This window comes from Semicossyphus pulcher, unplaced genomic scaffold (assembly GCF_022749685.1).
Source record: "Semicossyphus pulcher isolate SPU_LCO1_2020_fin unplaced genomic scaffold, fSemPul1.0.p SCAF_7, whole genome shotgun sequence".
NCBI classification, from domain to species: Eukaryota; Metazoa; Chordata; class Actinopteri; order Labriformes; family Labridae; genus Semicossyphus; species Semicossyphus pulcher.
The window spans coordinates 26124874-26138370 of NW_027211748.1; the positions used below are offsets into that span (position 1 = coordinate 26124874).

Sequence of the window (13497 nt, forward strand, 5' to 3'; positions counted from 1 at the left end):
GTGATATATTTGCTTTTCACTACCTCTTTGTGCGCGCATGATGGCTACCACACATTCCCTGCGTCTGTTTGGAGCATCAGCTGTGCACGCCTCAAAAATTAAGGCTACGTGCATGTGAGATGCAGTATGCACATGATCATGGGCAGTGTAGAGCCAGAGGGGATGTGATGGTCAACACAGCAGCAGGGACAACAATTGCAGAAAGTGCTGAAGACAAGCTGATAGACCAAGTCTGCAATATCCACGATAGCTGTGTCCCAATCCTCGGAGGCGGTCCATGGAGGATGCTCCATTCAGAGCCTGTGTAGACTGTTAAAGCCGAACTGAATGAGACGGTCTGGTCTACCCTTGCATCACCAACAGGTAGCTAGTGGGCTATCTAGCTAGCATAACTAACGTCACAAAGATAATTTGTATCAAGGGCCCTTTCGTTTTCTTAAACATGTGTAACACTAGCTATTTGATTGAGTTGAAACCTAAAACGTTTACATTTTAAAGTGTATTCCTCGGCCGTTTAAAAGTCCGCCATTTCGTTTGAATTAGCGTGCAATGCATCTTGGGATACAATGTGCCACGTAGAATGTACCCGATGGATGCTTCGCGGCCGGGGTAACAGAGGACGCATTTGTCGGAGCCTTCATCTGAAGGAGCCTTCGAATTGGGACAGCCTTTGACGCACTTCAGTGTCGCAATCGGCCTTCAGATACGGCCTTCGAAGGCTGCAGCAGCTGGATTGGCACACAGCTGATGTGTCGTTGCCACTGCACAGAGACAAACATGCCTGTCAAACAGCTGGAGACAGATTAGTTTCATTTTAAAAGTCGATGTAGAAACCTGCAAAACTAAATGGAAACAAGTCCGGGACCGTTACGTCCGTGCACGGAGGAATATGTTGGAGTGGGGACGGTGCCGACGGTTTGTTCTGTCCACTGGTCATCAGTCGCCTGCCACTGAGAAGTCATTAACACAATAGTAGCCTCCTCAGCTGTCTCCATGTCTGTTTACATCCTGCACATCCGGTAGTTGCATGCGGCCTGTGCTCTCTGCTGCGCCCTCTAGAGGTATCCTCCAGTAACACGTGTAGCGCATAGACAAGTATGTGAACAATTACGTTCATGACGCAGACGGTTGTGTGCGCGAACGCAAAGTTAAAAAGCAAGTATATCTCTGCCCTTACACTTACATGCATATGACTTCTTTTTGCAATTATTTGAGTCGCCCCCTGCTGGCTATTAGAAAGAATGCAGGTTGAATGAGCTCCCACATCGGCCTCACTTTTGTTAACGCCATAAACTGGAAACTGCAGGTTTGTTCTGTTTTTATGTGTTCAGAAAAAAGAAAACTCTTCTCCCTCAGCTTAATGGAGATGAATTTTTATAAAGTCTTTGGAAAGGCTGAAGGACAGGGATGATATAAAAGCAGGATGTTACAGCAAAACAACTCGCTCATTTGGCTTTTGCCAGCTCTCAGTAAAGTTTTCAGCCCGAACAAAGTCAACCAAAACATCTATGTGCTGGCACATTTCAGCGTTGATGCTCCCATCCCACCTCTCCGTCTTAGAGCTGCACGCTCTGTGACAGTTGCTTTTAAAAAGCAGCCTTAATGAAAGAGCAATTTGTCCCCGTACCTCTTCTCGTATGCCATCTCCCATCACCGAGTGTCATGTTCAGCGGCGGTTCCGTTGATTGCTCACTCGAGGAAACGTGCCGCTTTAATGTAGGTTTAAAACCCGGGGATGTTTTCATGCGCCGCAGATGAAGCAGCGGGAGGCACTCAGGAGATCGCTCAGTCAATGTGAAAGTGACGACTACTTCACCTGTGAATGCACAATCAGGAGTTCAGTGTTGGACTTGTGTTTATGTGTGTGTGTCCTCTGCAGGTGTTCCAGTCAGCAGCAGAGTTTCAGCCAAGATTCAACAACTCGTCAACACTCTGAAGAGACCCAAACGGCCGCCGCTCAGAGAGTTCTTTGTCGACGACTTCGAGGAGCTCCTGGAGGGTAACTTTATTTATTTCTTGTGATTTCTGTTGTTTTCTGTTTATATTTTGTGTCATGCTTCATTTAATCATTTTGTGTCGTTATACACGTCATACATTTTTAGGAAGGGGGTAAAAAAAACAACACACTGCACTTTAAGAATATTACACATAAAAGCAAGAAGTTACAACATAAAACAATGCCAATGAAAGATGGATGCAATAAATTCTGTTCTCAATTGATATCTTATTTACTGTGAATTAAGGATGCACCCTGATAACAGAGCTAGCACTGGCATTCACTTAGCATTAGTTAACTCCTCATTTCTCTCCAGCTCCGCCCACTTTTCCAAATATGGTCATTTCCATAAAAACTGTGTAAAGGCCAAAACGCCAAACTTGAGGCTTCATAATCTGTAAGCAGGGGCGTGGATTTTTAGTCCAGGAAGTGTTCTGGTTTTTTGTTTGTAGTCCAAGTAGTATTGACCAATCACGGCGTATGCAGGAGAAACAGTCCATGCAGAGAGCAAATGCAGGTTCTGATTAACTTCTTATTAATCTCTATAAACAGACATCTGCAGCAAGCTCAGCTAACAATCTGTTCTAGATCTAAAATTCATCGAGACAAATTCCCTTGACGCCGTGTCACTGGAGCGTTTAGATTTCCTGACTTCCTTGAATGCATCATAAATGATGGCTCCGCCCTCCGTTCAACAAACATCTCATGGTAAAGTAGTTTTCTTCTCCTCTTGAGGACAGACCTGACGAAGCTTCATGCTGACTTGTTGCTAGCATCATTATTTCATACGGAAGCCCTGAGCGGACATTCATCCATACATTTTATTTACTCAGTTTTCCCGTGATAACGAGTTATTAATGGTCGTTTTCTCGAGATCTCGGCATATTTTTCCCGTTGTATCGGGAAAGAAACGCTGGTATTCTCATTATAACTGATTTGTTTGTCCCATTATCTCGAGATAACAAAGCTGGTTTTCTCGCAATGACGGGATAATTTTCTGGCGATCTAAAAAACACAACAGGCGGGTCACTGTGACATTCAACATGCCATGCTGTGCTTTTACAGCTCTGGGGATAAAAGTTATGATCATCTGACGTTACGGAGGTGCACGTTATCACTTCACTTTGATCTGAACACGCAGTCGCTTCTCAAGCTGCTAACTGGACCTTAAACAATGCAGCGCACGGAGAAGGAAGTCTTGGCTGGAAGACGTTTATCGCTAAATGGTGGCTGAACCGGACACGCCCGACATGTTCGCTGTTGCTCCCAGGGGCTTTATTGTCGTCAGACTATATCTGATGGGCTCCTAGCTTGGAGTCTTCTTAACAGTAGTCCACTGGCCAGTGGGCGAAGTTATGGTAACTAATTACGGTTCAGTGGTTTAGTTCTTTAAGGAGTGATGGTCCTGACAGCAAAGACAGGACCATATTAAAACCATTTTTTAAATATCTTGTTGTGCTCTCCAGGTTGGGCCTGTTAAAGATTACACCTTACTGTTTTTACAGATTACACTGCCTGGCTCAGGACACGCAGCAGGACAATGATCCACACAGCTCTCCCTCATGCCTGCTGTGAACGAGCAGAGTCCAACTGATTAATATTTCCTTTTTGTTTCCAGCATCAAAAGCCGCAGAGCCAGAAGTTAATTCATAATTTAAGTGTGAATAGAAAACGGTGGAAAGACTGAGCTTGATTCACTTCCCAATGAAAATGTTATTCTGTTTAATCTGAAGCTCAGATCCTTCCTGTAGGCCTCCCCTCTGATACAGAATGAATAACACCACTGAGTAAATAAGGCATTATTCCTCATTATTACTGTCATCAATAATAGACAGTTTACAGTTCACCGGGGCTCAGTCGTTTGAAAGTAATCTCATCGGGTTACAATTAACAGGTTGGATCAAATCTTGAGAATGGGTTTTTGGAAAGATAAAAAGGGTGAGATCGGATTGGATCACGCAGTTCAGTTTTGGTTTTGATCTGGATCAAACCTCCAGTTTGTGTTGTTCAAACCGTTCCAGCATGATTGGGTAAACCTTGATCCTTAAATCAGGATTATCCTGATCCCAGCAGAGACTTCAGGCTGGATTACAGGAGCTAAAAGTATGAACCCTTTCTTTTAAAGATTATTTTTTGGCTTTTGCCAACGGCAGCTGAAGAGAGACAGCAAACGTGGGGAGCAGAGAGTGGGGGGATGACATGCACCAAATGACCAGCAGACCAGGAGTTGAACATGCGATCACTGAGTCGAGGACTGTAGCCTCTGTGTAAGCTAAACCAGCGCCCTGTAATAACACGTGTAGACTGGTCAAACAAAACATTTATATCACGTAGTTTATACTTTTGCTTTTGTCTCTATAAATAATCCACCAAACAGCGTCAAAATCACAAAAAGCAGCTGTGAGGAAATTTCATACTGTGTGGATTTTGTCCCATTTAGAGCTCTGGCAATCTCTGATCCCATCGGCTATAGTCTGACGACGATATAGCCTCCAGACACCTGTGAACATGCCGGGGCACGTAGCCAGCAGTTAGCAATAAATGACTTCCTTTTCCGCGTGCTGAATGGTTTCAAGAAAAAGAAACTGATTTTCTTGTGATCGAGCCATCGTTTCCGATGCATTCGAGGAAGTCGGGAAATCTGAACGCTGAACGGCTTTCGGGACACAGCGTCAGGGAGTTTATCGATATAAGTTGAATTTTAGAGCTAGAGCCGATTGTTAGCTGTTAGCGTCCAGATGTCTGTTTAAAGAGATTAATAAGAAGCTAAATCGTCATCAGATGAAACTGATGGGAGTCTCATTATGCCACACGGGCTGTTTTTCCTGCATACACCGCAGCCTGCTGATACGTGATTGGTCAATATTACTCGGACTACAAGCGTACTACAAAAAAGGGACACATTTTTTATTTCATTGTGTTTCTGTGCTGCTCAAAGTGCGAATTGTATTTAATCATAATATTCGAGTATCATTTGAAATGTTTTATATTTCGAAGCTCAATTCTGTATGTGCATATAAACCTCATGTCCTGTGTTCAAACAGCTGGGGAAGCTTTGAGGCCAGTAGTTAGAACCTGAAGCATCCCTGCTGTAGTACATGTTGGCACTAATGGCTGAAACTGCTGACAAGTCTGAAATGTATGTAAAATGTTCCCTCACTTTCTCTCTCTCTTCTATTCTCCTCTTTCAGTCCAGCAGCCGGACCCCAACCAGCCTAAGGCGGAGGGGGCTCAGATGGTGGCCATGCGGGGCGAGCAGCTGGGCGTAGTAACTAACTGGCCCCCGTCTCTGGAGGCGGCCCTGCAGAGGTGGGGCACCATCTCCCCGAAGGCCCCCTGCCTCACCACCATGGACACCAATGGAAAGCCGCTCTACGTGCTCACCTACGGTAAGATAAGCTCCTGCTCTTTCTCCGAGGGTCCGTAAACCACAAAGGGGTCACTTTGGGTAGAATAGTTGTTGCCTGTTTTTAAAGGTAAAATCTTTGATAGTGACAGTGATGACTGATGAAACATTTATGGATTGAAAGAACATTGAAGGTGGCAATGTTTACAACTCCGGTATCACTACTGAATACAAGTGCAGATACCAGTGTTGTGACCAAGTCATCTTTGCCCCAAGTAAGTCTCAAGTCTTTTGGTCCAGTCAAGTCAAGTCGAGTCCTTACTTAAGGCAAGTCAAGTCCCAAGTCCAGTCACTTTTTTCCACCCAACATACAGCACTCTTACCTGTAGTATCCGGTCTTTATAAAGAGAAAAGACAAGGTATTAGCAGCCCGTCTAATAATGATATTATTGGCCAATTTATATAACCTGTTCAAAAAGTATGACAATGAATTGTATCAGTGTTATCTTGGCACAGACGCAGCCATGATGATGGTCTGCTCTGAGACCGTATTGAGTAGTAACGAGTACGACTGATGAGGATTCTCTTTGGGAGCTTTGATGTTGCGTGTTGCCATAGCGAGGAGTTTGACTGACAGCCAGTCATCCAATCATGACAATCACATACCGGGGAGCTTTTTGAGCCGTCCAATCATGATTCCCAGTTTGCGCTGCACACATACCTGATAGTGACAGCTGACATTAAAATTTATGAACACACGCAAGTCATCTGAGTCATCATGCCTCAAGTCATGTCGCAAGTCATCAAAACAGTGTTTTGCTGACAATCATGAGGTCACACCCCCTTTTTAAAGCATCAAATAACTAATTAAAAATAAACTTGTCAGAAAAATGAACAATTGGACATAAATCAGCATGATAAGAAGTAACTATAATGTCAGAAACCATGTTTGAGAAAAATGTATTTGACGCGTATTTTGATTTTATAGTTTGACTCATGTCCCATCTGTTAACATGGAGGAGGCGGGCTTTATGAGCTATACTGCAGTCAGTCAGCAGGGGGCGATAGAGAGGTTCTAGGGAGCTGTCATGTCGTCCATCTTTTTATATAGTCTGTGGTCAATACTATTCTTCTTTAACATTCTGATCATTACCTAAAATAGCTTGTTGTCGTTGTGAGTCATGAGTCTGCAGGGTTTTTCTCTGACTTCCTGTTTTTCAGCACATATGGTGGCTCACACAAGCTGATTAACTGAAGCACCAAACAATGTTTAACACCCGCTGTCTGAGCATAATTCCACTAATGGCAGCCAGACAGAGCGCGCTAAGCACATTAGCAAAGTGTGAAAAAGGTGCTTTCAAGAAAGCCGCTCTGCTGCAGAGGGAGGGAAAGTTTTCTGTGATCCCAAAGGTCCGGGTTTGTTACGTTTAGTAACACATTCTAAGGAGTATATATCCTGAGAGACTTACAGATCAGACTGTGGAGGTCAAACTCCTGTTAGGACTTTCTTTCTGACAGGGCCGGAGGATTTTACTCCTTACTTTAGATTTAGTCATTTATTTGTATTTATACAAGTTTTGGGATGCTTTTTATCCTGATTAAATTTTTTTCACTCAAAAGTGTTTGACCCATTTTCTATTGCAATCCCTGGAGGCCTTTTTGGCTGATAAATTGGATCCTAAGTGTTTTGGCAACCATGCTAACATTTCATAGCTACCAGTCTCTCCTCTTAGCTTTATGTACTTCAAAAACATTAAATGTTGAAGTTAAAGTAGATTAATATATGTGTAATAAAACAATCCAGGCAAATGACAGTTGTTTAAAAGTCATTAGATTATATTAAATCGACTTCTGTACGTGGAACTTACCTTACTGTACGTCTACCTTTGAATGTATCGACTCTACCGTCGTTGCATCGCCTCGTGTACAGCCCATAATCTGTAACTCTGCAGCCTAATAACAGGAATGACAGATGCAGTATAACCTTTACAGCTCTTTGTTATGCTAACAATCTGACAGTGAACTGGGCAGAGGCATACAGTATCAGGCACAGCTGTTTCCATGACAACAGCACAACATGGGCTCGAAAGCTGTGTCCCAATCCACGCGCTGCAGCCTTCGAAGGCGGCGGTCCACGGAGGATGCTCCATTCACAGCCTGCGTAGACCGTTAAAGCCGAGCTGAAATGAGACGGTCTGGTCTACCCTTGCGTCACCAAATGCCGCTCCTGTCGCCTAGCAACAGGTAGCTAGCGGGCTAACTAGCTAGCATAACAAACGCCGCCCTTTCGTTTTTCTTAAACATGTGTAACCAAAAACTTTTACATTTTAAAGTGTATTCCTCGGTCGTTTAAAATGCACCTCAGGATACGATGAGCCACGATGGTGCACCCGATGGATCCTTCGCGGCCAGGGAAACGGAGGACGGATTTGTCGACCGCATCTGAAGGAGCCTTTGAAGTGGGACAGCCTTCGACGCGCTTCAGTGACACAATCGGCCTTCAAATACGGCCTTCCAAGGCTGCAGCCACTGGATTGGGACATTTGGCTGCATTCAAAACAACATTCAAGGCTCAATCAGAGCTTCCTACACCTATAATCTCGTCACTCGTCGTCTAATGTGATTTTAGCAATCTAGTGAAGTCATTTACTCACAAAGCAACCATCAAAACGTTTAGCTTTAGGGTTAGTAGTGTTGTGCCGGTGCTGTCAACAGGTGATCTCTGATACAAAATTTCTACCCCGGAAGCCCTCCTTACACAGAAGATAAATTCAACTGAAGTCTTGAATCTCTCAGATAACAAAGTAAGCGTAGAGGAAAACAAGTCTCAAGCGTCTCTGCATATAGATTAGTAAAAAAGTAATAAGAAACATGAGTCAGACGTCTCGCCTGCATCATCACAGCTCCCTAAACACCTTCGCTGCAGCTGAATCACATCAGGTCCTAACCGCCTGTTCACTGCTACAGTTCACGTCTACACACAAGCGGAACAAACTCTTTTAAAGTTTTGAAGTCTCCTGATCCAAAGTTATTCATCTCCCAAACAGCAGATGACATTTTAAAACGATTTAGCCACAGTGAACAAAGCTGCTTCTCTCAGACGTCCCCGACGTGCAGCGGAGAGAATCAAGTGACACCGAGAAGAGACGCACATAAATACATCACACATATTTATGCACATAAACACAGAGCCAGCAAGGTTCACAGTTAAAACGAGTACTCACGTCTTTACTGAAAACTGCACTACGTCTCAAAATGACAAATACTTCCATGTAAAAGTCTGCACTTCTTTATTACTTCTCATCTCGAAGATTTCACTTGCGTTCTCTTTGGCACCTTTCGATAAACGGTAATGGCTGGAGCACACTTCCCAATCTAACTAGACGTCCACGGTTGGCTCCGGTTGTAACTCTTGATTTCCCTCGCTGACGGTCGCTTTCCTTTTCAGACTGTTTGCTTCATCTGAGCGTCGAGTTTGTTTCTTTTTCTTTGGATTTTCACTTATTTTTGAAGTTGTATCTGTAGTCATCGATCTTTTCTTTGTTTGTTCAGCCATAGTAGGCTATGCGACTCGCAACACTTGGAGAGACCGGAAAAGCAGCCACTTAGCTCCACCTACCCTCTCTGGCAGACCAACCACTGCTGGCTGATGGAAAATGCGTCACTAACTGGACGCTGCTTGTGATTTTTTTCCGCGAATGTCGCCACAGACAGCACACCTTTTTTGAGCACACCTTCCTGCCCTTCATGAGCCATCATGAACGGCTATAGCAGGGAGTGCAGCGGCAAAGACCCCCCCGAACAGAATACATTAATACAGCATTGATACACAGCATGATAGGAGGAGCTGGCGTGGAGGTGGGTTGCAAATTGGCCAGCAGAGGAAGCAGCAAAGGAAGCTGGGCTAGAGCTGTTTAAATAAAGCGCTCTGAATGTAATGCTTGGCTCGCTGTTGACAGCTAATATAGAGCTTGATGTCGTGGCCGGCCTGAACTAACGCTATGCGTGATTTTGTTATAGGGGCATTCATAGTGAATTATAATGCATTCATAAAGCTTTATGACTACGCTCATAAACACACATAATGCTGTCTGATGCACTTTATCAACAGTCATAAAACATTATAGAAGTGACTTATCATGAATGATCAGCTCAATTGTCTTATGGATGCTCTTGAACACTTGAGGTTGACTGATGGGGCTTACCTGTACTCACTTAAACACACCTTAATAAAGAGGAAGAAGAATCTATGCTGCATCATAATTGATTATTATTCAAGACGCCAAAATGCATAATAATCAGTTATGATGCAGCATAGATTCTTATCTGTGCTGGAAAATGTCGAGGAAAAAATGAAGTCAAAAAGATTGAAAGATAATAATCTTTAATATAAGATAACAGGAAAGGAAATCAAGATGGTGGAAACGTCAGCGGCGTGATTCATAAAGGATTGTTGCTTGAAAATTGAAGATAAATCTTCAGAGTCCTGCAGGATTGAGCGTCTGATTACTGAAACGTGCAAAAATTATCTGCAGACTGGAGCTTTCTTGGAGCTGAACTGGAGCTGTCAGATTAATGCAGTAAAAAGTGCAATATTTCCCTCTGAAATGCATGATGGGACAAACAGAAGTCTGAAGAAAAGTTGCATCTGATACATGACTGCACTGGCGTTATACACTTTTTACACCCTTGAGTACACACGATGATTAACACAGGAGATGAACATGAAAAGGCCACAACTTTATCTCCAGCGCATCAACCCTTTTTAGATTACACATACAGTTTGTGTGTGCGTGTGCAAGCGAACAAACTGATTTGTGTGTCTGATGATGAGGCGATATGAGTGCTCACCAGACTGTGAAATGTCTTCAGCCAGCACTCAGGAGTCCTCCACCGCAGAGACAACAACATGGTGAGACTGTGTGTGTGTGTGTGTGTGTGTGTCTGAGTGTGTGTTTGGTGTGCAGTGCTGAATTTAAATCTCCATCTCTCTCTCTCTCTCTCCGTCTGACTCCGTCTCTCATTCCTGTGTTGACTTTGCTTTGATGTCGGCCGACAAGGACAAACGTGTTTTGTTTCTTCCTGTCGAGTCGTCGTCCTCCGTCCCCCTGAAGACAGAGCGAATTCATGAAACTGAATTTTCCTGCTGTCCTTAAATGCAGCCCTCTGCACTGCAGATAACCCCACATCTTTGGCAGGAGAGAAACATATTTCCATTCATATTAAAAGGTTTCCCGACGAGCCGGCAGTGTCTGCAGGAGCTTTGATCGTCTGTAAACAGTACGGCTGATGTTTATCAGAGATGTGGAGGACACAGAAACTTTTCATGCTCTCTGTGTTGTGTTTGGTTTTCTTTCTCTGATCATTCTTTGTGTGTACATCTGCTTGGGTCTGTGGTGTTTACTGTAACCTACACTATATTCATCCAGAGACATTGTGGAGAGATGTGCTATCCTTTTGCCAGACAAGCGCTCAGTGTCTGATTCACTGCTCCTCAGAAAGAACCAGCTTGTTGTTGGAGTCGTGCTCTGAGATTAGCTGCCGCTCTCTCAAACTGCAATTATCTAATTTCAGAACAAAAGCATCTCTTTTCAATTAAGTTAAACAGGATGATTGGACTGTTTCATTCTCCTCTCCTCGGAGCACAAAAGGCTGCTGGATGTGAGTCATATTTACAAAAACTAACAGACCCCCGCTCTGCACAGAAACACTCTGATTATATGTAAAGCTGCAGCTCTCTGATTCGGACTCTTCTGTTCAGCAGGGGAGATGCTTTCTGACAGGAATCCTCTCCTCTGATTGTTCAACATGTTTTCCAGCTTGTGGATGGCTGGTTGTCGCCCTCAGGGTGCCTGCTATTACTGCAGGAGTGTCCTTGAACAAGACATCCTAAAATCCATCTCATCCAATATTGTTTCAGGGTCTCTGCAGCAGTTTTGCACACCTACAGAAATAACAGCTATTTCCTGCAAGTCAAGGATGTGTGAGCTTTTATGGATTTATTTTCTTGCGTGTCGTCTTCTGTTTGGAGCCTGTTTAGAGGGACAGTTATAAAGATTAAGATCAGTTTTCTTCCTTTCTAACATGTAAAGTGTGTTGGCTTTAGTTTAAGGACAAAAAATACTTGGTTACATTTCAGAAACACTTTAATGGTGTGGGTTAAAATATTAACTCACCTTTCTTTGACTTTTTCTTTCACTTTGGACTCAAATAGCAGGTTGGAAGAGACCAAGAGCACAGCTAATCAGAAGCTCTTTTTATACAGAGATCCTGCAATAACACCTTAAAGAAGGACCGTCTGAGCAAAGGTTTTCAGGTGTTAAAATGACGGGAGTGACCGCACGCTGATGGACCTGGGAAATGTGTTCCAAATTCTTGTTCTTGTCTTGTTGATTCTACTTGTTCATTTTTAAACATATATATGACCCCTTTTAGCTGAGATACTACAGACCCAAGCTGCATGGCGCTGCAGTGGTTAGCGCTGTCGCCTCGCAGCTAGCAGGATCCTGGTTCAGAGGTAGGGATCCTTTCTGTGTGGAGTTTGCAGGTTCTCCCCGTGCATGCGTGGGGTCCAAAGACACGCACGTTAGGTTCATTGGTGAAAAGTCACTAACCCTACACTCAAGGAGGTGTAACGGCTCAAATACAGTATATAGCACAAATATTGAGTGACGTAAGTTCACAATATTCTTTGTAATTTACTGCAATGTACGAATAACTTAGTAGATTTAAGCAGGCCTCATGACGATGGATGCACAATATGATCGGCGCATTATCGGTGTCTGCAGATATGTCATTTTTCTGCCGATATTTTCTGTCGATGAAACGCTTTAATTTTGCCTAAATGCTCCATGATTCCCTAAAAAAGCTTGACGTAATGCTACGATATGAACTCTACATGAGTGTGCACCTGCACTGCCTGCTCAAAGTTATCAACAATATATAAATGGCTCCGGTTTAGCTCAGCAGGTTCAATCAGCGGCCATATACAGAGGCTATAGTCGTCGATGCGGCGGCCCCGGGTTCAACTCCCGCCCTCGGCCCTTCCCCCTCTCCCTTCCCCTGTTTCCAACACTATCGACTGTCCTCTCTCAATAAAGGCATGACAGGCCAAAAAATAACCTTAAAAATAAACAAGTAAAGACTAAAAAGTCACAGAAACTCGAGCCAGTGAACAGAAGTTAAACAGTTAGCTCACATTTTCGTCATTTACTGGACTTAACATCAAACACGCTGAAAATACACTCGCAGCCAGAGCCGACGCTAACAGAGAGTAACATGAACATAAAGGCAAACTAACTTACATATTCACCGACGCACACACGATAAAAAGAGTCCGTCTGCGATCACTGATGTCTCCGTAGTAGGTGCAGTAAACAAGTCCGGGCATGTCTCCCTCACTGCCGTGTTTCGAGGGGATGCTGCATTCAGGTGCGCTCAGAAACGTGAGTGATCAGACACGTGACCTTTTTGTACAACGCCTCTTCTGTCAAGCGTGAAGAAGAGTGCAAGATGAGCCACTACAATAAGAGTAGGCGTTATCAATTCCACTACAGGGGAGACTTGATGACTTGAAAACATGTGCCTCATATATCGGTACGGAAATCGGCAAAAAGGGTCGGAAAATATCGGCATATCGGCAAAAAACCCAGTATCGTGAATCCCTAATCATGACTATACTTTAACAACAAAGGCAATATCAACTACATACTTTGAGATAACACAAATGTGTCTTTAGTGTGTCCTTTAATTCTTTAACTCTGAATTCTTCTTTTATTGCACTTTTTATAAACCGTAGTCTGTTACCGAGTCACTGTTGCTCTGTCAAATCTTTTTCTCCTGTCTATTTTCCTCGTGGGATCCCGACGCTCTCCTTTTCTTCTATTCATTAGCTCTGACAAACATCTGAAGAAGCTCATTTGGTGTGAAAAACAATGAGGAATTCACGCCGGAGTGCTCATGCATAATGTCGGCGTCTGCCAGTCTAAATTAGGAAAAAAAGGCAAAGGATGGAAATTGATTCCATTGTTGTGAGATAAGACTTTAATGAACTCTGCCAGGTAAAGTACAGCTGATACAAAGGATATGATTATGTAATGTCACTCAATATACATAGTGCAGGTGATATTTAAAGCAACATTTGTTCTACCTTCTC

The 13497-nt window shown here is 43.5% G+C and overlaps 1 protein-coding gene across 1 annotated transcript in view; it reads left to right on the top strand.

The window, feature by feature from the left end:
• LOC138611345 (disco-interacting protein 2 homolog C) overlaps positions 1 to 13497 on the top strand; it is a 207564-nt gene that overhangs the window by 135434 nt on the left and 58633 nt on the right. The window contains exons 7-8 of the mRNA XM_069684400.1: positions 1880 to 1999; positions 5188 to 5385. Coding sequence (XP_069540501.1) covers positions 1880 to 1999; positions 5188 to 5385 — 318 coding nt within the window. The remainder of the gene's footprint in view (positions 1 to 1879; positions 2000 to 5187; positions 5386 to 13497) is intronic.